The 25,357-nt window shown below is 40.8% G+C and overlaps 2 protein-coding genes across 4 annotated transcripts in view; one reads left to right on the top strand and one right to left on the bottom strand.

The window, feature by feature from the left end:
• NPHP1 (nephrocystin 1) overlaps positions 1-25,357 on the top strand; it is a 180,991-nt gene that overhangs the window by 110,841 nt on the left and 44,793 nt on the right. The gene's annotated exons all lie outside the window — the stretch shown is intronic.
• PSME4 (proteasome activator subunit 4) overlaps positions 1-25,357 on the bottom strand; it is a 60,666-nt gene that overhangs the window by 25,000 nt on the left and 10,309 nt on the right. Inside the window, exons 4-21 of one of the 3 annotated variants that reach the window (XM_057405815.1) lie at positions 24,985-25,044; positions 21,493-21,537; positions 20,052-20,201; positions 18,497-18,560; positions 15,747-15,821; positions 15,108-15,230; positions 14,616-14,708; positions 13,451-13,716; positions 11,201-11,387; positions 10,455-10,544; positions 8,922-8,986; positions 8,679-8,829; positions 7,126-7,224; positions 6,681-6,750; positions 6,166-6,233; positions 5,393-5,608; positions 3,277-3,434; positions 1,140-1,235 (exon numbers count right to left, since the gene is read on the bottom strand). In XM_057405815.1, coding sequence (XP_057261798.1) covers positions 1,140-1,235; positions 3,277-3,434; positions 5,393-5,608; positions 6,166-6,233; positions 6,681-6,750; positions 7,126-7,224; positions 8,679-8,829; positions 8,922-8,986; positions 10,455-10,544; positions 11,201-11,387; positions 13,451-13,716; positions 14,616-14,708; positions 15,108-15,230; positions 15,747-15,821; positions 18,497-18,560; positions 20,052-20,201; positions 21,493-21,537; positions 24,985-25,044 — 2,076 coding nt within the window. The remainder of the gene's footprint in view (positions 1-1,139; positions 1,236-3,276; positions 3,435-5,392; positions 5,609-6,165; positions 6,234-6,680; positions 6,751-7,125; positions 7,225-8,678; positions 8,830-8,921; positions 8,987-10,454; positions 10,545-11,200; positions 11,388-13,450; positions 13,717-14,615; positions 14,709-15,107; positions 15,231-15,746; positions 15,822-18,496; positions 18,561-20,051; positions 20,202-21,492; positions 21,538-24,984; positions 25,045-25,357) is intronic. The other 2 variants (XM_057405817.1, XM_057405818.1) reach the window with 2 other exon arrangements.

Below are 25,357 nucleotides of genomic sequence, written 5' to 3'. Positions count from 1 at the left end.
AATGCTGTACTACATGGTGTGTGATAAGCTATGGTTCACTAGAGTTGTAGGTGTAGTGGTGTAGGAGGTTCTGAGAAGAAACCTCATGTGCCAATTTGTTTCAGAAGTACACACATAGAATGTTTTTAACTTAAATGTATCAAGCCATTTACCAACACCTGCATTCAAAAATATTCCTACACTGCCACTTTAGGACAGAGAATATAACACACCACTAGTGGTAAGTACTAAGGGTGAATACACAGTACTTAAAGTAAGGGTGGTTCTGAGTGCCTGACTTTGTTGCTTTCAATGAAAGCTCTGGAGTTTAAAGTCTGAGTGTTTTATGTGCATATAATGGAAACAGACTTGGAAGTCATAGATTCAGACTGGTTTGGATTGGAAGGGACTTTAACTCTCACACAGTTCCAACCCCTGCCACGGGCAGGGACCCCTTCTACTAGAGCAGCTTGCTCCAAGCCCCTGTGTCCAACCTGGCCTTGAACACTGCCAGGGATGGGGCAGCCACAGCTTCTCCGCTACCTTACAGTAAAATAACCCCAAAATCACAATAAATAACAATTAAACCCAAACTTTTTTTCTGCTTTAAAGCAAGTTCATCAGAAGACACCTCCTACATTCAAACTGGATATAATTTTATGGGCATATGGAATAGAAAACAGTACCCATAGCAAGCTGTTTTATACCACTTTTTAAATCAAAACATTGCAGTTACTTCTTGTTACTCAGTTACTTCTACTCTGGTTACTCCCAGTTATTCAGCCTGGAGGGGAGACTGAGATGAGCTCTTAGGCAGAAGCTCTTCCCTGTGAGGGTGCTGAGGCGCTGGCACAGGGTGCCCAGAGAAGGCTTCTTTTAGAGGTGGGGAAACACGTGAGTAAATGCCTTGTTTCCACTTCCTTTGCACAAAGTAGCCTCAGCAGGACAGTGCTGTCACCTGCCTTTGAGTCTTGCATGAAAAAAGGTTCTTCAAGTACTCGTGTCTTTGTAAGTCACCATTTCAAATTTATACTAGTTTGGACTTCCTTAAAAACAGCCACCAGAAGCAGTTGTGTAATAACAGCAATAAGAAAGCACTAAAACCCAGTATGAAGGAATACAATCGCTAAGAAGGTTTGGGATATAAAGATTTTACTTACAGATGAGCCACCCTTTCTCCTTTCAGAGGAGGCAGAATGTTCCCTGATCCAATCAAGCAGTTATGCACTATGGCAAGACACTGCTGCACATCATCTCTTGAACAAAGAAGAAAACCTGATTAGTCACCTATTAAATGCTTATAAATAGACAAATGATAAACCATGTTTCCGGGGAAGTTTTATACACGCTTTTTTCTTTAACTGTACCAGTTCTAACCACAAGAGGGGGCACTACAAAAATCAGACTGTGCTTTTTAGATCCAGGCTAATTCCATCTCAGAATTCCAACGTTCAACTTCGTTTACTGAAACCCTCATTTTGGAGATTTTGTAGTCGGAAACTGTGAAGATAAGTTCAGTATAATGAGATAAACTAGTGTCAAAACAGACAGATTTACCACAAAACCTGTTCCAACTGATTTTACCTAGATCTCAGAGAAAACCTAGGAAAATTCCTCACTCTGAAGACAAAACGTCCTTCCCACCATGAGCAGGAGGAGGGAATACATCCCTTAGGAGTGATTATTTTACAAGCTGAAGATAAATAGTAATGCATCAACGTCAACAACCTTTTCCTGTGTTACTTTAAGAGAACTGAGGAATTCTTTTTAAAGCCATCTCATCTGAAGTAGTAGCCTTTAGTATACAGCTACAAACTGCCCTTTGTTCTCCTCTGATTTGTAGAATAACTCCTCTTAAGAGGTTCCTTAACTGAACAGCTCTCAGTACTCATGCACTACTTATCGACTCTCTAAATAAGCGTTCAGCAACGGCTGCAAGAATTCTTCATTTTATTCTTTGTAACAAAGCCTTACTCTGAAGCTCCTAAATATATAAAAAATATTCACTTCCAGTTATTACTTAGTGGGATATTGGAAGAAGTCTGACAAGAATTTAAGCTCCAGGAATATTACAGTTCAAAGCAACAGCAGGCTCACCCAGTATCCCATTTATTCTCATCTGTTACTCCCTCAGTAACTAATGGTACTCTACTCTTTCTTTGCTGTCCTGCCTTCCAATTTAATTTGGAATCATGCACTTGGCTGTATTCTCCCAAATCACTACCAGTTAGTTATGTCAGGCAGCACAGTGAAGCCTTGAGTAAACCAAAGTCCAGTTCTGTTATAAATTAACAGCTTTATATACAAGGTGTCAAGAGAAAGGGAAAAAACCCCAAACAAAAGAATAAGTATATAAATAAACCAAAGACTTGAATAGGAAGCATATTTTCTGATCACTGGTGGGAGTGGTATTGACTTTTTCAGATAAGAAGTGGGGACATGGTGAGACAGAAAAACATGTAAGAGTCCGATACACCATGTCCTGTTTCATGTGGGGCCACACTTCACATCACGAGGTATAATATCACATGCCATGAACATCGACTGAAGTATATATAGCTTCAAGATGTGTAGGTTTAACATGAGAAATGAAGAATGTTTGAGATTCAATGCTTGTAAACAGCTTTAGCTATTTGATACTTGTAAATGCATTAGGACATACTAAACTCATGATTATCTTGTGCTTAGGAAAGCCACTGGTTCATACTAACAGAGCTTAACAACATTGTGCAGCAGTACTCTTGGCTTCATTCCCATCTCTTAGACCACTAACTCTGCATTACCTCCTCTATTACAGCACTGCCACTTTTTGCAGGGACACACTATGTACTGACTCCATTTACTCATAGGAAGGAAGCAGAGAAAGGCCGATTACTAAATCAGTCAAATCATTTCTGTGCTCTCCATAACTTAGGAACACAAATAGTGGTGCTGAAATAACAAGATAGGGTTTTAGAGGAAGAACTTTCTTAATGCTGACTACAGTTATATGGAAACAATTTGTGGTATGCATTTAAAAACTTCTTGGAACAGAAGTGCCTTTATACCAACATTAACTGTTCTAAGATTGTTTGTACAGTGCGTCTGTTTAAAACAATATTATCCATTTTGTGATAGGCACTTCCAAGCTACATGTACTCTTAATAGTTGGAAACCTTGAAATAATATCACAGACTGTGTAACATCGTAGTATTTTACTCCTTAACGTTTGCAGTGCCAGTATGATTGGCAGTAACTACTTAAACCAGACATGAACGGATAAATGCATGCTGTCCATATAACATTATCACCACTAACCTGGACATTTCCAGTTTTCCAGCTGCATAGTGCTCTAGTCTGATGAGCTCAGGCTGAAGGAAAGTATCCAGCAAATAAAAAGCAAAGTTTATTTCCTCAGAGGAAGGAACATGCCACTGGATGTCCAAGTTCCACAGGTCACCTGGTTTACCCCAGTCCTGTAGAAAAGACAGACGGTTCTTATTAATCAAACTATGAAGCAAGTTGTCTTTTAATTAGCATTTAATATTAAAAAAACTCACAAAAATGAACTAACTCTTGCTGTAAAGCAGTCATCCTGACAATTCTAAGGATAAACCCCCCAATAATACAATAAAACCAAACAGAAATCCCAAACCTACTATAATGCCTACATGTACCTGGAAAACAGCACACACCTGAAAGGACTAAAAGGAAAGGACTGCACTGGCCTAACTGAAATATAACTTTATTATTCCTTTGGCTAGGTACAAAAGTCTGAAATAGTCTTAAGTACAATCCCACCTTCGGTACTCCTATAGAGAACACAAAGAAGCCGCCCATTTAATAATAATCCCTTTCAGTTTTGGACCACAATCTGGAAACGTACTACTTTCATTTCAAAAATAACAAGAAGAAAGCTAAAATGTAAGTTGGACTCTCCATACAGTGGTAGGTTATCCCATAACAAAGACATCATCTTATATTTTGGCTTATAAAGAGCTCAGACTTGCTATAAAATAAGCATCCTTTCAGTATTTGGAAGAGAAAAGACAGTATTTATTACTAATACATACTCAAACATAAAGTGCATGCTTAGGACTGTATTAATAGATAGGCCTTTGCAGTCTGCATGTTCTGTTTCCTGCCCTTGTCCAACTTTACATGGTAATTTCAAAACTTCACCATCTGTTCTTAAAAAGCTGGACTGATCTGCCTGGACAAAGAACTACAGTAATGCACTTGCTCAAGTAGGCTATTGCATCTCTTGGAAGAGCAGGTTAGTCCTCCAGGAATATCACTTGAGGAAGTGACACAACTGCAGCTTTATATGAGGCACGATAGGAAGCATCTAAGTGACAAACTCGAGCAGCTAACGGCAATCAAGAGTTGATATAATAATGGACCAGCAAAGTAACTGGGAATTTCCTCAGTTTCAGAGGAGGAATTTAAGAACTAGTCTATTTTTGTGTTGGGGCATTTAATTATGATTCCTTTCTTGGTTTTTAAGTGAGTATTTGGCCCAACTGGATGCTGCCACCAGTTTATAAAGCCGCACTGGCTTTCAGAAACAAGCATTAGATTATCTGCAGCTATGAGGTTATGGGAAAGAACACACAGCAAAATGCATGCTTATATGCCAACAGGCCAGCTGAAAACTGCTGCACTGTTCATCTGCAACTGATATATTGACCTCAAAGCCTTAACAGCAGACTAGAGTATTACTTTCAACAGTATCAGTGATTTTTAATATTGCCACTTCTACTTTCATTTTATCTCTGTCCATTTGTTACTCTGACCTGTAAAACACCACGTCTCTTTTCTTCTATGGTTTTGCACTGATGTACTCATTTTGCTATGCACTCACCATTACTTCTTATATCTGATATTTATATGAAGAGGAATATTCGTATTTATATGAAGAGGAACAAGAAAAGGTTGCAGCTCTCATCCACAAAAACAGATGAAAGACTGTGTCCCAGGGCAACTGGATAACTTAAATATCCAGTCATAGGATAAAGGGAACAGCAAATTTTTCCCACTAAACTCCAGATTTCACCAACCATACTTCATGATAGCTGGGTCTCAGTTAAATGCAGCATATATTACAGTAATAAGGAACATGAGGAGGCACTCTTGCTTTATATTATCTTATTGTACTCATGCAGTCATTGTAAAACACACATCATAAACTAGTAACATCTCATGCTATAAAACTACTCCAAACAAGTCAGCATTCATGTTTTGCTACCAGTATAATTGTCAGTAACTTGTAATTTGCTGTATGTTTCAAAGCCCAAAGCATTTTTCAGTTACAATTTCCATTGCTGCTCCCTATGTTCAGAAATCTCCAAATAAAAACAAATAACATAGCGTATGATTGCTTTTTAAAAAAGAAAGTCAAATCCTCTAATCCTAAATAAATGAAAATCCTTGCCTTGATAGGAAAGTATTCAGAAACAGGCTTGTCAAAGCCACCTGGCACACTGCAGTACTCTGTGGGGTAGATAAGTGTAGCAGAACGGAGAAGATGGTGCAGTAGGTTACAAGACAGAATGTAACCCTGCTTACAGGTTAAGTGTAGGGTTCGCTGCAGTATCTTCCCAAGCTGCTCCCTGTACACAAGCAACTTCTTTCCATCCACTCGAGTGATCTAACAGGAAAGACAAAACATGTCAAAGGTAAACAGAATTGGTGTTGCTGTGGAGGACTAAAGAGGATTACAGTGCTCAACCGATCCTGTACCACCTTTCATTCTGTGTGTCACTCTGAAGTCAAATTCAAGACTGAATATGCACATCAACTACCACTGCTGCTGCTGGAAAAGGTTAAGCAACACAAGAGCTGTGACAAACATTTCCGCCCAACCCCATTCCAAATTCTCTAGCAACACTCATATTTTGAAATTCATTTTAAAAGACTTATCTTTACTAAAGGCATCTTATGTTTTTCCCTTCATTGATCCCTCTTCTTTCTCTGTCCCTCAATAATTGTCTTGAATGCTTTATGTTTTATTCCACATAAACACTGTATGTTTATTAGCAGCCACTTCTGTCCCATTTCAAGTTGGAAAAGAAAAAGAAGCTCTGCAGTGCTGTTCATACAAGATTTACTTTGCTTTAATAGCAGAAGTTTGTTTCCTTCTTCTCTCAGGGGCATTAAACAGGATTCAGTGACATACATGCATGGGAAGAATGTTCTCTGCAATACCTCTGACAAAAGCTGAAGATTCCAAAGCAGCTCCTTATCTAGTTCTTCATCATGTAACACATCATCATCTAGAGGAACAAGTGATAAGTGCTGCTGTAAAGATAACTGCGGTCAAGTTTTCCAAACAAGCTAGATCACAAACCAGATGTCTGCATCCCAAAAGCTTCCTTCCCAACCCTCCTATTGCAACCTTGCACTTCATACTGCATCCAGGTCCAACTGGAAGTCACTTTAGCCAATCTTGAAGGCTTTTAGAGAAATCGAGGAATGCCTGGAGACAATTTAAACTGCCACATTTTGATAGCAGCATGCTCCTATCCAGCTTGATAGATTTCTACCTTGAAATTACACATAGATAGAGGCTGGTTTGGATTTTTGGATGAAATAACAGGATTAATTTTCCATCATTAAAATGAAGTTGTGGAAAGCGCTTGCAAGTTTTAGGTATTATTTTCACACTTAACAAAAGTCAGCCTAAACCAAAGCAAGTAACACCAGAAATCTTACAAACTTACTGACTGTGAGGTGAGTTATAACATTGCAGCAGTGCGGTACGAACAGCTTCAGGGATTCCTCAGGGCGGCACTGGAAACAGCAACATAAATAACCCATTTAAAAAGAGATGCCTTATGGAGCTCAGGCAGACATTGATGACAACCTTTTAAGAAGAGTCTTGTAAAACAGACAAAAATAGATTGTGTCTGGACTTCAATTCAATCCAGAGTCAGCCTGACTTCATGGTTTTAAACACTCAATAAAATCCAAGTGCAAGAAAAACACTTTGTGAATGAACCTCTTCAATTATTGTTATATGCAACCACCCAATTTTTGAAAATATAATATTAAGAACGACCTGTATTTGCATGAAAAGTTAAAGATCTAATTTTAAAACAAGAAGGAAGAAGTAGTAGCATTGCCTTTTTAAACTAAAGACAAGTGAAGTCAGAGCATTTCTCTTACTTTTACTGCAGCTCGGCACATATCAGCAACCATTCGACCAGCAACTCTTGTCTCAAATATGTTTGAAACAGCAAAGTTAAAAACCTTCTCCAAAGCAACCTAAAAATGAGTACAGAAAGATGAGGGTTACTTTAAAAAGAGAAAACTGGGTGTCATGAAGTGGTTGATGCCACACGCAAGGCAGCGCCTGTACATAGTATTCTCTTAGCAGAGGACTGCAACCATGATTCACACTGAATCAGGATAGAAAAGCAGTTCTGTAGAATGCCTAAAGCTGAGTAAAATGTAACTACCATCACGATTAAAGCTGACAGTACTACAGAATGGATTTAAAACTGATGTGAATAGTAACTGCTCAGGAAAAGATTCCAAGTGTCACCATATAACCACATAAAGGTTTGTGTTGGAAAGGACCTTAAAGCTCATCAGGGACACCTTCCAACAGACCACGTACATCAGTACTCAACACCTATGTCTAATTGCACAACTACAGCCCTGAGTACAAGAGTAAAGGCTGCTACAGAAGTAGCAGTGACAAGAGGTTTGTCAAGTTTCAGTTTGCAGATTGTCCCTTTTTCTTTATTCTTACTTGTTGCAACACTCAGTTACAGTAACACAGTAACAGGAAAACACATGACAGTGCTCAGTATCCCTAAAATAACTGAAGAACAGGAAGATCTGCATTCCCCTCCTCCTGCAAGAGTTTGTAAACAAGACACACAGCGCTTTAACTGGAAATTGGAGACACTTGGCACACGTTCACTTTGGAAGAGAGGAGGTCAGAGAAGTCTGTTGACTAATCTGAGCTTGGGGTGCTTTTAAAAAGCTACCCAGAAAAGAGTATTTTCCCTGAATAAGCTGCATTCCCCCGAAAAGAAAATGATGCTATTTCAAAGACAAGACATCCCTTACTTAACAAAGAAACAACGAATTAGCTATCAACTACCTAAGTAGGCAGTGTGTTTTAAAGTAGCTTATTACCATCCAATACCTTGCAGGGGTGTGAATTATACACAGTGTAGATAGTATCTGATTGCTTCAATAATGGACAATCAGTGAAAATACAAATCAGATACTTAATGACAATGAAGAATTAACTTAGAACTTACAGAAACCAAAAGATTCCAGACAAAAATCATACCAAAGTGTCCAGTGCAATGGTTCAAAATGTATAGAACCACAAAAACATCTCCAAATACATGTGTAACGTAACACAAACAGGTTCAAATGGGTTAACCCAACCTGCAAGGCAAGAACTTGGTTCCTCCACTCCCCTCCCTCAGAGTTATTTTAATCTAGATCATTTTTCTGATCTCATTAGCCACACAGCTCCTTGAAAAAGCTCCTTTGCCCAGCTGAAGAAGTGGTAGGGGGAGAAAAGGAAAGGAAAGCAGAGGTTTGTACAGATGTGCATATAATCATAAAACACATTGACATGAAGTCCTAAACTGCCCCCTCCAGCCCCTTCCTTGGTTAAACATGAAAGATCACAACAGGACAAGGAAGGAAGAATTAAGCCTCAAAGTCAGATGGAATGCCCATGTTGTACATACCTTAAATATATCCTTTGAGCACTGAGTAAGGATTGTACTGAAAGTAGAAGAGAGCCCCAATTCCACCAGACTCTCCAGGTGAGTCATTTTCTCAGTTTCAGTCTCTTCTCTGGTTTGTTCTAGTGTGCTGCTCTCTATAAGTCCAAAACATCTACGCCAATACAGTAAGTACCATGTCAGTAAGTAGAACTTGAAAGCTTTAAGTTCTTCACACCAAGCTTTCACCTACTCATAGCTTCTTACCTATCCATAAACTGCAGTACGAAGTCCTCAAATTCAGCAGTTGCAGAGCACAATTCTCTTTCCACCTGCATTTTCCAACACAAAAGCAGCACAAAAGGTTGGCTTTTCTTACGAAAACATAATAGAAAGTTTATTTCCTATATTAACTACTTCAAAAACACTTCCCATTTTTGTGACAGACTACAGTGCACTTCCAGTTGAAGTTTGTATAGTCTCAAGTACACTACACAAAACTACACTTTCTTTCTGCTGCCCTGTCCAATTTCCAGGCCTTGATGTCTAGCCAGGCGACCTCTCAGGGTGAGATGGTCTGCCTCCATGGATACAACCTTTGGCTTTCCTACTGGTCTGCCCTTCCAGCAGGAGGTCAGGGAGCACCAGCTCTGGTGACAGACTTGGCTCTGCTGCCATATTTACACTGAGCATTCAGCATATAAACTCCTCTTCATTTCTGAGTGCTGCTGCTCTGGGGCAATGAAATGAACCTTCTTGCAGTGGCTGAGAGCTCAGAATCTGGGTTATCTGTAGCTATTATCTGTTCTCTGAGCTACCAGAGGAGTCTCCTAGCAGTGGACAAGACAAAGCATCTAACAGGCTGGTTAATTAGGCTGAGAAAGTTGGGGCTGTTCAGCCTGGAGAAGAGAAGCTGTGTGGAGCCCTCAGAGCAGCTTCCAGTGTCTGAAGGGGGCTACAGGGATGCTGGGGAGGGACTCTTCATTAGGGACTGCAGTGACAGGACAAGGGGTAACGGGCTCAAACTTAAACAGGGGAGGTTTAGATTGGATCTAAGGAGGAAATTCTTTCCTGTGAGGGTGGTGAGGCACTGGAATGGGTTGCCCAGGGAGGTTGTGAATGCTCCATCCCTGGTGGTGTTCAAGGCCAGGTTGGACAGAGCCTTGGCTGCCATGGTTTAGTGTGAGGTGTCCCTGCCCATGGCAGGGGGGTTGGAACTGGATGATCTTAAGGTCCTTTCCAACCCAACTAATCTGTGATTCTAACAGGGCCGTTTCAAGTACCATAGTGGACTCTGCTGCTGCCTCATTTGTAGTATACCGGATGCAGCTTCACTCTCTTCTCTGTCATAATGTTTTATGGTGACAAGAAGTTTCAAAAATTTAATGGTATCAAAGCTGCTATTTTATTAACTCAAAAAATGTAGATGGCAATGGACCTCTGGAGACCATGTGGCCCAACCTCCTACTCAAAGCAGGGCAAGCTCAGAGTTTAATTATGCTACATATTGATACTAAACTGTTTGAATTTAACACTATCTCTACAACACCCTATGACTAAGCAGCAGTGCTAACAATACATGGCCAATATGCATGCCAATGTCCACTCTACCCTACTGACCTGAAGCAAACATGATCTACATGTTTGGGGTTTTGTTGCATTTTATTTTCATGTAACTTAGTTTTACATATACAGGAGAGAGTAGCAAACCCGTTACAGTTCTGAAGAGATCACTGCATTACTAGAAATTCAATTAAAAACTAGGTTATAGTTTTGGTTCTATAACTGCACAGCACTTACCTCTGACAGATCATCTCTTTCTTGCAATACAGATGAACAATCTACTAAAGGCACCAAAGTAGAAAATGTTGCAATGAACTGGAATGTAATCTGTTGAGAGTTGCAAACAGCTCTTTAGTAAGTGCTACTGTATTCACATTGAAAAGCTCTTGCAGTTAAGGTATGGGAGCTAAAGTAAATCATTACATTAAAAAATATATATCCAGAGCCTAATTCTTCCACCCCAAAACTTCAATAATTCTTTCTGAGTTCTTGTATAAAACTTCCAGCACTGTGCAAAACCCCCTCAAGTATTTTCTAAGTTATTATTATTAGTATTTCCTAGGTAATACTTTGTGCTGAACTTTCAAGTTATAAAACCCCTATCATTTTACACTGTTTGAACAGTATATTTAAAGCTCATTGAAGATGAAGACCTAGTAATGAAGGTCTTCCTGTTGCTCTTAAAAGATCAGGAATATTTGCTAGTACCTCTGGAACACCTGTTTTCTCTTGGTTTTCAGTGCTGCCCAGAAAGGCAGTACAATGCTCATCACAATCTGGTGTTAAAGATTCACTATTGTCCAGCAAGCCAAAAACATTATTAGAAGTTAGAGGTTTGTGATATTAACTTACTAGAAATAAGACTGTGCAGAAACAAAATCAGGCTAGGAAACAGGAGTTACTTATTGATATGAATCTAAAGCAGCTCTCAGAGTGAAATACTGGCTAACTACCCTATAAAACGGTGGGATTTACACACTCACCATACACTTGCTGAAGTCATTTGGATCTACCCCTGGCAATGCTCTCATCAGTAGAGGTAGAAGGTGTGTTGGACCTTCAGGAAACCACTTCCCCCCAGACACCAGGCTGCGAGCCACCCCGATCACACAGCTCAACGTGGCTGTGAGCTGATGAGGTTCTGTCAGCGTCTCGAGTGCAGGGTACGTCCTGTGAAGTTTAAGAGCAGTTATTTTAGCAACAGCAATGTTTTAAAGTCTTCAAAGAAAAGTGCATCACAAGTGTTATTTTCTATGGAAAAGGGACAAAATTTCTGAAGAAAAATAAAAGCTCATCCATGGTTCCTTATTTTTTTCTGATCTTTTTCCAGTGGACTCAACATTGCTGTAATAGAAAATGATCCTTTCCTTTGATCAGTCCTATTAACAAATTCAGGATTAAAGAATCTGTTAGCAGTTGCAGCATAGGAATTGGTAACAGCACATGGCTTCAAAGCTATGATGATTTTAGTGTTTGAACTTCAAGCTCAGTGTAAGGTTCTCATGGCAAGCATGAAAACCTGCCTCGATGACGTCTAAAGGGATATATTGCTTGATGTTACATTAAAGTCCATGCCTTTTCTAATAAAAACCTGTTAAAGTACTGTGGTTTTTTAACCTTTAAGGGTTTTTTTTACACTACTTTTTAGCAAAAGGCATAACTCTTCCTACTGTTACCTACAACCGGCAGTCCAAACAGGAGTCACAGTGCTACCCCTGCCCTACATCATCCAAAGGATCTACAACTATTCAACAAAACCAACCGGGAGCTGCAGCCAAGGCAAACATACCCGTGATAGTTTGAACTCGAGCAGAGGTTCAGTCTGCTCCCAAAACAGAAACTGTAACAGTCATGCCCAACACACGCATCCACTGCTGTCCTCCTTAGAACTGTTATGCTGTAAATGTTTCCATGTAAAAGCAGGTTCAGCAAGGTTTCACCACCAGCCGAGTCTGAAAGGACTCTTCAAAACAAACTCATCTCTCCACTGTTTTTACAATATAAGGTGTTATAGAATCATAGAATCGTTAGGGTTGGAAAGGACCTTAAGATCATCCAGTTCCAACCCCCTGCCGTGGGCAGGGACACCCCACGCCAAACCATATCACCCAAGGCCTCATCCAACCTGGCCCTGAACACTGCCAGGGATGGAGCATTCACAAACTCCCTGGGCAACCCATTCCAGTGCCTCACCACCCTAACAGGAAAGAACCTCCTTTCCACATCCAACCCAAACTTCCCCTGTTTAAGTTTGAACCCGTTACCCCTTGTCCTGTCACTGCAGTCCCTAATGAAGAGTCCCTCCCCACCATCCCTATAGCCCCCTTCAGATACTGGAAGCTGCTCTGAGGTCTCCACGCAGCTTCTCTTCTCCAGGCTGAACAGCTCCAACTTTCTCAGCCTGTCTTCATATGGGAGGTGCTCCAGCCCCTGATCATCCTCGTGGCCTCCTCTGGACTTGTTCCAACAGTTCCATGTCCTTTTTATGTTGAGGACACCAGAACTGCACACAACACTCCAGGTGAGGTCCCACAAGAGCAGAGCAGTGTTAAAGTACAAGGGACTGTATAGGAGGAAGAACATGGATAGGGACTAGGAAGAAAGCTTTCCCCTGGGGCAAGAAGGAGTTACATTCTTCTCTTGGAATTTCAGGCACCAAGGCATTAGTAATAGTACAAAGTATTTCATATGGGCATGTACTTTAGCAATGTGCTTATGAATACAGAAGCAGTGACAGTCATTTTAAACATCTGTAACTGCAACATACCCTGACACAAACCAGAAATATGAAACTTACCCTTATTACTACATAAACACAAACTACATAAACATCATTTGCATTTGTCCCAGCTGAAAGCTAGTGAGGAAGTACAAGGTGGCTCATGAATAAAGGGGGCACAGTTGGTTCTTTAACTGATCCACTCACACTGCTACCAGTAGTGCAAACCACCCGAGGACTGCCCCATACTGCACAAGCCATGACCAGATCCCAGAACTATTCCATTTGCCAGGTGCTTCAAAACACCCAAACCAAATACATTACAATTAAAACCAAAGTCCTCCCTCACTCCCTTTCCTGACTCAGGCAATTGCTCAGGGTTGTGTATTAGCAGTTCCTTTCACTGCAAGCATTCACTGCAGCAAAGAAATTGCTTATCATTTAATACAACTGCTTTGTATATTTATCCATTGGGAAGGGAACAGGGAAGTTGTAATGTTTCTGCAGAACTTACTTCTCCAGTACAGGTGGAATTACTAATTCAGGACGCATCAGTGCAAGGTTCTGCAGGGCTTGGGCAGCCTCCAGGCTTCCAGTTTTACTAAACATAGCCAGGAGAACAGGTTGAATAATGCATTCTACAAAGTCTGTAACATCCTGGTCAGTAAGTTTGTGACTCTCAGGCACAGGAGTTAACCACGTCATCTTCTTGTAGCGCTCACGATGCAGCCTTCTCACAACACCACTGGGTAACCTCTGAAGTAGCTTCATCAGTTTGTTCTGTTAAATGCACAAGAAATGCTGTTCAGTTACTTGGCAGTAGCAGAGTCTGAGCTGCTAAATGTACAACAGAAATAGTAAAGCCAGTATCTTGAAATGACATGACTGAGTAAAAGGAAAATCTGAAGAGCTCTAAAACACAATGTTTGCAGCTTGGCATTAAACTTCAGTTCCCAAAATATCAGGAATTATGCTGCCAGCACCATGCCTTATGATTTAAAAGATCATGAAAAATACATACAAAGGTTATAGTTAAGATTTAAGATTACCTACCAATAGTTTTGGGACATCTCTGAGCGCATTCTCTGCATACTCACATGGAAACAAGTAAGCTATTCTAGAACAAGCCAGATTCTTTGGCACTGCTTTGGCCAGCCCTGCTATTTTAATCTGTACTTTCCACCAGCTATCAAAGGGAGATTCTTACTAGCAGAATACTCTGCTAGCTGCACCATCAGCGAGCTATACTTCATCAAACTGGATATGCATTGAAACTCTTTTTTCCTTTGTTTAGAATTTGCTAACTTGGAGATAGCAGGTCAGTAATACAAAAGCTATGTCACACAAGTCACACTGATGCTGTGTATCACCCTCCTTTAATGTGCTGGCTTCTTTTTCCCAGCTATCTATGAATTAGATGTCTAATTTAGGCTTCTGAACCGCATTTGGGTTAGACATTTGAAGAATACCTGCATTTGCTGTGGTTCTGACATCAAGCAAAAGTATGATTTGAATGACAGTACAATCACGTCTTGGAAATGAAAAGTCTCAATATATATCCAACCAACAGACAATCTGGCTGCTGGAGCACATAATGCATCTATCAACATGTTTCAAGTGACAGGTTTGACTGTCAAAATTACAGCCAAATTTATTGTCTTGACATGCAAAGAACTCACCAGCCAGCGCCCGTTATTTGAAGGATGGTAGAAAGAGGCAATGCTATTGAACAAGCCAGACAGGTGCTTTTGCACTAGTTTACTCGGTCCACCCTGTAACAAATAAACCACAGTATTTTATTACATGAAACAAGTTAAATGAACAGCTAACACAGTAAGTACAAGGTGCAAGTGAGCACTCTCACCACAGTCATACCGCAAAGCATCAAATCACAGCAGCAAATCCCCTCCCTTCCCCACCCTCAGCTCAGCACTAAGGAGCAATTTCTCCCCATCACATCAGATGAGATTCACCCCTAAAAGAGTGATTCAATCCTTCAGCTGCCAGTGCTACTGGCAGCTGTGGATACACACTTGGAATGTGGATAACATTCATTTCCAGAATGGCACAGCCATTTCCATCAGCTAAACAGGACAAACACTCACGTTAAACACATACTTGCTTAAAGCTCTGCATTAGGTTTTGTTTCCCTTCATGAAAAGGCTACTAACCATCATGGCTGTGATCCACATGACTGCATGCCCTACATCGTAAGCATTTGTCAGGAATCTTGGAACAACAACTTGGTTGCTTCCCACTGGAAGATTTAAACTCCTCAGAATTCTGGTGAAAATCTGAAAAGACAATCACATTGGCATAAATTACTTGATGGATTTATTACTTTTTGAATGATTTACTTTATGAATTTATGCCACAGAACTGGCATAAATTAAGTTTTCTAATCAAAAGGTGTTGGTTTGGGGGTTTAAACAACATAAATGCTGTAAATCTTAGAAAAAGCTGAAAGATTCAAAAGGTCACACAGACTGTTTATCAAAGAATACCACTAAGAGCCATTTCCACACTAACTACATATTACACAATCAGATAGCACTTGCACTATAAGATATGCTGTTGCTTCTGTTTGGTTTTGAGGCAGGTGGTAACAGCAGCAACTTCCAGTGCTGCCTTGTACAAAAGGATGCTCAAATCTTCCCATCTTAAACTTAGGTCTTCAAATGAATGTACTTAATTTGAAAGAATGGCCCGCTGCAATGTAAGATCCATATAGGGAAGATGAATGCTTCTCAGCGCAGGGACACCAGGGACTTAAAGCAAACAAGATAATTCCATAAAATGAGGAATATTACCTTTGGTACATACGGATCCCAGTCTATGTATCCAATGTTGTCAGTGGCCAAGCGAGCAAACAGATTTACTAGATGCTGAGAACAACCATAAAAGAAATATTTATTAGAATCATGATAAAAGATGCACAAAGCCCTCAATCTACTTTGCAGGTGCAAGAGAAAAGCTACCCATGTCACTACAGTGCTTGTAAAGGCAGATTTCACTCCATCAGGAGCCACCAATGCCACCTTCCACAATGCATCAGAATTCCCGTCTTCAGGAGTCCAACTCATCACACATCTGAGCCCTTACAAAACAGGTAATTGTGATCTCAGCTCTGGCAGAGGCAGCCTGCCAGAACATATACCCCTACCTCTTCAATATATATATATATATATATATACACAAAAGATACATATCTTTTTAAATGTAAAGACCTATTAATAGTACTTCTACAAGGTACACTCACACTCTCCCTTTCCCCACGCTCTGTGAATTAACATGAAAGGCAGAATGCATTCACTACCATTTAAATTCTCAACCATTTATTGCTAGAGCAACTCTGAAGAACAGTAGATGAACAACAGACAAGTTTGAGCTATACACTGTCAAAGAGTTAAGCTTTTGCTAAGAAACATCTTTCCCCCTTTTGAGCCTTCCAGGGTAACTCTGAGCTGGAGCAGCTCAGCAAGAGCCTATGATTGCCAATTCATGTCATGGTGCTTCCTCATTACTAGAGCACTCTCATGTGAGCTCAGTGTGGACACTGGCCTAAAACAGCATCTATATTTAGACAGTGAAGAAAATTCAGCCAAAACTGCTTCTGCAGGATCCATCCTACTTAAAGCATGCTTGCCTGTGCTGATGGCTGTCACATCTGTAAGCTTTGGTTTAAGCACATTTGTGGTTTGCAAAGGTCACAGTCATTAGCTGTCAGAGGGGACAGCAGTATGTGACTGTGAAGAATTAGATACTCCATTGCCAGAGGACAGCTTCACGAGTCCAGAAGGAAGCTGAAAAATGTCCTCAGGAAAGGGTTAACAGGACTGAACAAAAAGGAGATAAAGTCTGACTCCCATATCCTGATTGTGAGGAAGCACATAATCCAGCAACACTCCTTTTATGAGCTTGCCCAAATAGGGAAATACCTCTTAGGTCTCCTAGAGCCTTGATGCTTCTATCAGTACCTTGAAGCCATGGCAAAGCCAAAAGGAACTGCCTTAAACAATCCTGCCTTGTTCAGAGGCAGATATTCACAGAAGAACAGTTCACCTCTCAGTCTGAAGGACATGATAGCTTTGGAAAACCCACAAATTCAATTCAGGACAGTCACATCTGACACAGCCTGAAGACTAGTGTTCCATTTAAATTATCTACCTTTTTGATACAGGAAATACCCACTGAAAAAAATCCCTTACCATGCACAAAGGCAACTGATTCTATAGCTCCTCTTCAAACAGCAAGTCCAGCTCTGCCAAAGCGAGCTGAGAAAAAGCTTGCAGCACAGAGGCTTAAATTGGACTGCAGTCAGAACCCATATGTCTCGTTTTCTGCATCCAAGCCTGATGCAGTGAACACGCCTGCCCTTAAGATGCAGAGCAGACAGTAAAGGAAACAAGAAGTGAAAGCTTTGGGGGAAAAAATAAAGATGTTGTGAGCAAACTGTCAGAACATGGTGGAAGAGGGAAAAAATATCAGAGACAGCTTATGAAAGAGTGTTGATGATTATTTGTTAGACCATTTGACAGAGACACACCAAACCATGGTATTAAAGTGCAGGCTGTCATCTTCCTGTCAGAAAGAGTAGATGGAATTGTGGGGTTTTGGAGAGCCAGCAGAAAGACGCAATGTCTACAGACAACCTCAAATAGAGCTTTGGCAATCATCCTGTTCCAATCTGGACACTTGTCAACTGTTGAAGCAAAGACTGACTGCCTTCCTTTGCAATGGAACAAAACTCAAACCAGGAAGACCTACACACAAACCTTCTCACAAAGACACTGGGGTTTTGGAAATCAGGTGTCTCCAAAGCCACTAAGAAGTGTACATCAGCAGGAGACCAGTAAGAGGAACAGATGGTCCATGAGCTTATGTTCATGTTGAGTATGGGAAAAAATGTGGTTTTATGCCAAGTTTCACTGCAGTAAAGCCAGGGCACAGGTCAGCTGCAACAGTAGCACCTAAACTAAGAATGACACTTGATTTTCTTTTCCAAGTTTGCATCTATAAGACACACAGTAAAGGACAGACAAGTACATAGTAAATCATTTTACTTGAAAGAAATAGCCTGGTGGTATTTTTGAGCAAGAGGAATACAGGTTCTTTACTGTATCTAAAGCAAAGATGACAATAACTCACTGCAGTCAAGGCAAAGCATTGCTACTCAAAATTAGGGATCATGAAAGATCCATTAAGATGTAAAAGATGGGACTTCACAGAATTCTAACTTAACAGAAATCACAACAGCATCTTGCATCATCAGCAGCATTAACAGGCACTCTGGAAAATGCCCACATTCCCAAGGCTGAAAAGAAAAGCTGCCCGAGCCACCATTAAACACTGTTCACCAAGCACAAGTGCACTCTCATTTAGTCAGCCAGTAATTGCTTGCTAACAATGATGAAGTTACTGTCTCTGCTTGTGTGTGCTAGTTACAGCAGAAGGAAAACAACAATCCATTATATCACTGTTGGACTTCAATGCCTTGCAAACAAGTGGCAGGAACATGTAAATGAATTTCTTCCAGGGTAGGTAGAAAGTAAATACTTACCCCTTCCCACTGGGGAAGGTTCTGAACTGACACCCAAAGGCCTATAAATTCATCAAACCAGAGCCTACAAGAGAACAGAATCAAAGAAAGTTACTTTGATTACAGTTAAATGTTGTGAAAGCAGCTCCCTCACTGGGTTTATCCCTCACTTAGCCAGGTGACTGCAAGAAATCACCTGCCCCTCAACTCATTCAACATGAACAGGGATCAGCACTGACAGGCTTATATCACTTTGTTTCCCACAGCATCCCCTCTATCCGCAAATCTGATCCTGAGTTTCAGTGCTTGCTTCTTCTACCTCCCTTGTTTGAACCCTTCCTTTCACATAAGTGTTTCACCAGCAGTTTCCTTATCTACATCAGTTTCACCACTTCACTACATTTTGCCATCTCAACAAACGTAAACCAGATGAAAATAAATCACACTTCATTTCCCTCTACCTTAAAATCTAAAATTTGTCCTTACTGACCAAGGGTCCCAAGTGTCAAGAGCTTCTATTCTGAATTCACCTGAAGCCAATGATGCAAACCCTCCATACCAGTCCCTCAAATTACAGGTATAAACTATATTCACCCCCTTTCTTGAAGTTTTCAGTAACCCTCTGCCACGAATGTACTGTTAACCTCACAGCCTAAGTAATCTCTATATGCACTAAACATCACTAACTTGCGCTTTGAAGTTCAATAGCTCTGCCTTAAATACGACCCAGATACTGTCCTGCCCTGCCCTGTTAAAGTTTCTCCTTTAATTGTGAAACTCATTTCCTGTCGCTCTCATAGAATCCCAGACTGGTTTGGATTGAAGCACCTTAAAGCTCCTCCAGCTCCAACCCCTGCCACGGGCAGGGACCCCTTCCACTGGAGCAGCTTGCTCCAAGCCCCTGTGTCCAACCTGGCCTTGAACACTGCCAGGGATGGCGTAGCCACAGCTTCTTCCTTATATCAAATCTAAATCTCCCCTCTGGCAGGTTAAGGCCATTCCCCTTGTCCTGTCATTACACACCCTTGTAAAAAGCCCCTCTCAAGGTTTCCTGTAGGCCCCATTTAGGTACTGGTAGACTGATTTAAGGTCTCCCCTGAGTCTTCTCTTCTCCAGGCTTCTCTTCTGTCTCACATTTCCAAATCTTGACTGAAGACCTCCACCTCCAGTTCCATATTTGTAGTAAGAGCTGTATTTTATCCTACATGAAGGACTCATTGGAATCTGGCCCAAATTAAATAAAAGGTAGGACTTAAAGCTCTGCTATGGTTAATGATTTTTTACTTGTGAGACTATTCCTTCAGGATTAAAAGTGCACTTAATTCAATTTAGCTTGCTTTGTTGTGTACCCTGTGCTTTACCCTGGAGAAGGAAGAACTCCTTTGAGAACAGACACTACACAATTCCCCCAGGTTACTTTCACAAAAGAATGCTGACAGAATGTCTTGAATTCCTTCCAACAATGCTCTTAAAAGCCACCATTCATTTTGCTGGTTGACTTCAAGCCACCCTGTAAAATATCATCAGTTGCATTTGCAACAGAACACTACAGCAACACACACTCGATTGCACTTACTTGAAACCCTTCTGGTGAAGGGCAGGAGGAAGGGTTGTGGGTAGGAATAGCTCAAAGTAGGTTATAGCCTTTTGCATGGTAACGTCAAAAGGACACATTAAAGGCCTCCATTCATGCAGCATCTCTGCAGTGGCATCTTCTGGAAAATACCTGAAAGCAAGGAAACCACTTGGCTTGGCTTGAAAGTCTGGGTCTTCTTAAAGCATATCTAAAACTATTCACTGATCTGTCATAAATCTTAGCTCCCAGGAAAATCGTGTGTCCAGGGACAATAGACAGGCAGTCCTTCACCCCACTCAACCTTCGCAGAGCACAGAGTTAAGAGCAAGGACATCACGTGCATCATCCAAGACCACAAATCTAAGAAGGATCTGGCCTTGTCAAACCAGATAAGGTTCTGCAGAATGCAAAACCATTTCAATGTGAAGGCTGGTCAGAAAAAAAAATATCAAACAACTATTTACATTTGATGCAGTATGGAAAAAAGGATTACTTAAGGCATGAGGAGTATTTATAGGAGCATTAGAAGAATGCTGGTTATTTAATTTCTTTTAAAAACCCCTAAATATCCAAGCACTGCACTATTTAAAATGCACACCAGATGCAACTGTTTATACAACATAACTATTGCAGTTGATATGGGACCAACTGGAAACGCCATCATCAGTGTCCCAACCTTAAGTCAGAATTCTCAAGAAACAAATATCACATTTCCTTTTTAAACACTCTGCTTCAGTGACTTTCACATTCGTACCAGCTACCAGAAAATCAATGCTGGAAATAAGGGGTTTTATTTAGCTACAAAACCACACGTATCTGGGAGAAGTGTTAAGGTTGTTTTATCCTTATGCTTCTCATACTAGCAGTGTGTGTTTAGAACAGCATCTCCTATTGGGCTGTTCAACAGAGTAGCATCAGTGCGTGGAGCAACTGCTCCCATGAAAGCAGATGACAACTACAAAAGGTTGTACAGCCAGTAGTAAGAGAATAAGTCTCTTCATCTCTTCTGTATCCTAAGCTGTGAGCAAAGTCAGTGCAGAGAGCACTGGCTCAGGCACACACGCTCCCAGTGAACACACAGAAGGGCAAAGGCAGCGGTGGCCTTATCTAGCGATATATGGCTTAACTATTAACAGATTTTCCACCAAGGGTGTTCAGAACCAAAACCAAACGACCTTACACTTTGTTTAGATATTGGAACAGAGAGCGTGCCTGTCACTATTTTCATTTTAAGCCACCTAAAACCTGGGTATTGATCATCCATAATGCAGTAAACCCGAAAAGTCCCTACCCTTCACCAAAACCTCCTTAAATGAACTGGGACATCAGCCAGGGAATGACTTGTTTTTAAAACCAAAAAACCCACCCTACTTTTCTGCCCCCTCTTAATGTAATGGTAAGGATGCAGGCTTTAAACCCCCCCCAGACAACACACACTTACGGTCTGCAGCTCTTCACCAGTGTTTTCAGAACGCTTTCTACAGAACTGAAACAAGAAAGACAACATCAGCGATGGTGTGTTACCTAATTTCAGTGACAGCAGAAAAACAACCATTTGCTGATTTCTCCCTCAAGAGATTAAGATAATGTTGATGCAATTAGATGTCCTCTGTGAACATGCAGTAGCTAACTGCCTTCTACACAGACCGAATCACAATGACTCAAATTGCTCTGTTAAACTCCCAGTCCTACTTTTCATACACTGCTTTTGCATTTAATGCAGTTAAGTGATAAGTGAAGAATTATTATCATTTATTATGAGTAATATCCTGCATTTCATCCATGAACAACCAACAGAGCAAGGTAACTCCTCAGGGAAGCTGAAAACACAAACAGGACAACTGGGTTTATGGACTTAATAAATATTTGCAAGATAGATAAAGGCAACAGACTTCAGAAAGCTGTTATTATTATACTCCAAACACATATCTGCCTTTTCAATCTGGTTTGGGAGTTTGTCCAGTGGTTCTGAGAAGTGAACTATCTGTAAATCATTGGTTATTTCATTAGTTTCCCTCTAACTGCTGGTTTTAAAAGGGTTTTCATCCATTGCAAGGAAACTTGTCTGAGAAATCATTTGAACACACACTGACACAGGATGCCATCAACCACTTAAAACAGATTAAACCTCACAACACACTCAAAGAATAAAAGGGAGAGAAGGAGAGACATCCATCAGTGGAACCATAAAAGTGGGAAATTGTCACATTCTTCACATTTTCTCTTTATTACAAGACAAGCTCCAGACTCGATTGCACTTTTACCAAAAACCATTCCCTGAGTGAACAAGAAAGATTCTGGCAGAAGAACTTGCTGCATCTTCTAGACACACTTTCTGTACTTTTAATAGAAAAAAATGCATCCTTCAGCTCATCATCAAAAACTACCATAGAGATCTGCTACTGTGATCAGAAAAAGATGATGCAGATGGATCACCTTCAGAATTCTACTAAAGATCAGCTTGGGTCAATTCATTCTGAGACACAGCAGTACTGGGCATGCACACACTCTCCCCCTCTAGTCCTATACAAAACAAACTGATCCCACACAAGCCAGGAGAGCTATAGAATGGATAAACCACCACTTCCCTCCAATACCTCGACACTCAATGCAAGCCAGCACAAGCCCACCCAGCCTTCACACCACCACTTCAGCTCAAGCAGTGCTCCAGGAGATGAAAAGTTCTTTATGCTCTATGCAACAGTGACCAAGTAAATCCATGGCCTCTCCCAGAAGGAAAAGTCTGAGCTGACTGACAGCTTCTAAAATATGAAGGGGAATGGCCAAGCATTCATTAGAGAGAAACGAGATCAGACTCTGCAAGAAGCTCATCAAGATTCTGGGTTAAAGTGAATACTGTTCTTGAGAGTTAGGAAACAGGTAACGGCTGTTCCAAGAGGAAATAAACAGAGCATGAACCAGCACATTCCTTAAGAGCATTAAAGATGAACATGAAAAATGCTTGTGTGGCCAAACAAAGAAGCCACCCCTGTTCTATCACACACCACTAGAGGAAACTGTGATGAAGGAGGACGTGAAGGACAGAGGAGTTTTAAGGAACACCAATGCCAGAGATCAACAGATGTTTCTAATTCACAAGTTTTCAGTCAGATCCCAGCATGTGTTTGTGGAAGAGAGCAAAGGAGAAAGATTGGAAGGGATATTCCATCCCTGGCAGTGTTCAAGGCCAGGCTGGATGGGGCATGGAGCAAGCTGCTCTAGTGGAAGGTGTCCCTGCTCGTGGCAGGGGTTAGAACTGGATGAGCTTTAAGGTCCTTTCCAACCCAAACTATTCCATGATTCTATGTCCTTGCCTGTCTTCTGATCACAAATTCAGAATGGAAGCTAGAAAGAAACAAACAGCAGCAATTTTGTAATTAAGGAAACTTCCATCCAAGACACACCTGAACTACAGACCAAGTACAGAAGACATCTTGTACAGCTCCCATTTGATGACTACTAGTCAGAAAGGGACAGGACAATATAGCTGGGAAGAGGCCGCTGGTTACTGGTTTCATTATCACTTTAAACCCACTCAAACCTTTTAGTAGTGGCTCCTGCTCCACTCTTGGTTAGACTTTCTGTGTACCTGTTACTGCTGAAGTGCTCCCAAAGACCTACAGTTATCACACACAAACTTGTGTCTGAAATCCAACACTAAACCAGCCAGGAAACAAGAGAGCACAACAGCAAACAAGGATATATATAAACCACACAGGACTGCATCAGCCTGCTGTGGTTTGTACTCCTGCTCAGGTATTTAATGCTGACCACTTGGATAAGTTATTAAAACCTTTGTAATAGGAAGATAATGAAGCTACATACACGGGAAGGTATCTCCTATTAGTAACTGAGGAGGAAAATGTCTCATGCCATTGACTTTTAGTTCCTGCTTATTACCTTAAGTATTATTAGATCATTATTATCATCTTGCCACACGGATGTATTAAAAAGCATCAACAATACTATTAACCCCTGTCACCAGTCATCACTTTGGCACTACATGATTATTTTTGTCTTTTGGGTAGGATATGACCATATTAACTTGAAAATGCATGGTTTACCTTCATTTTCAAGGAGAATCATGTTTCAGTTAAAACAACACACAAACTGACACTGTTGACTACTCCATGATTGAAAAGCAGTAAAACCACTGTTTCCAGGACACATTCTAGCCCTGTGGTGGACACTCCATTACAAGAGCTTAAATTAAGACAATGAAAGAGCAACCAGCTGTACCCTCACTAATGATTTCAGTGACTTTCTAACTGCAGCTTGCGAGCCAAATATCAACGTCTTATTGGATTAGTACAGCTAAATACTTCTTCCTAAAAGGCCCCAAACAAAGCAAACCAAAGGGAATTCCACTCCACTTCTACCAGTGTTCTGTATTTATATATCCACCAAATCTCCTGATAGGGTTTTTGCTGCAAAAATTCACAGTCAGCTCTGCCAATAGACAAACTCTGCTTCACACTCCACAGCTACAAGGCTGTTGCCGGGTGGATTTTCCAGACCCTATTACCTCACTGCTAAAGCACTTTCCATGATTGCATCGTTTTTAATAGTAAGGTACACTGCCTCCGTGACATGCACTCCTACAGCAAAGCTCATTCTGGCCACATTCAGACCCAGTGATTATTCAAATGTCAATTTTCCCTTCCGTTTGACCCTTGGAATAGATATACTGGTTAAATTAGTTAGATGTAGCCACTGATTCAGCCACTTGACACACGCTGTATCTTGGTCCCCATTAGAAAGGTTGCCATACAGTGCGACATTCTCATACACAGTGGTGTCATGTTAACATCGGTTTTCCAATACAATTATTTATGCAGGAAATGACACTTGTGTGGCAAGTGTTATGATTGAACAGAACATGCACAAGATGACACATCGGCCAGAGCTGAACAGAACAAAAAGTCTTTCTTACCACCTATGTAATACATTAAGCACAAATGTTTTAGGTGAAGACAAGCCTGGTCGATATGAACTGAATGTAAAAACAAAAAACAAAACACAAAAATAAGAGAAAATTAAAACAGTTGTTAATTTAACAGCTCTAAATCAAATCAATCAGCTTGTAAAAGTCTCACTTGATTTGAACCAAAAAGATATCCCTGAGAATTGATGTTAAAAAGGATAAGCACCGTATGAGAAGAAATCGCACTGCATATTCAGGTAGAGTGTGTGCTATCTATGCAGTTAATAGAAGCTGCATGTTGCAGATGGACCACCACAACCAATACTTTCCTCCCAGATTAACCTCCTTTCCCCTCCTGGAAAAGCCCCCTTCCCACTACACC

The sequence above is a fragment of the Pezoporus wallicus genome, unplaced genomic scaffold (assembly GCF_028554395.1).
Source record: "Pezoporus wallicus isolate ANWC-B61680 ecotype Strahan unplaced genomic scaffold, APGP_CSIRO_Pwel_v1 contig_6714, whole genome shotgun sequence".
Taxonomy (NCBI): domain Eukaryota; kingdom Metazoa; phylum Chordata; class Aves; order Psittaciformes; family Psittacidae; genus Pezoporus; species Pezoporus wallicus.
Note: the sequence above shows the minus strand (reverse complement) of the source record. Positions and strands in the feature narration are given on the sequence as shown.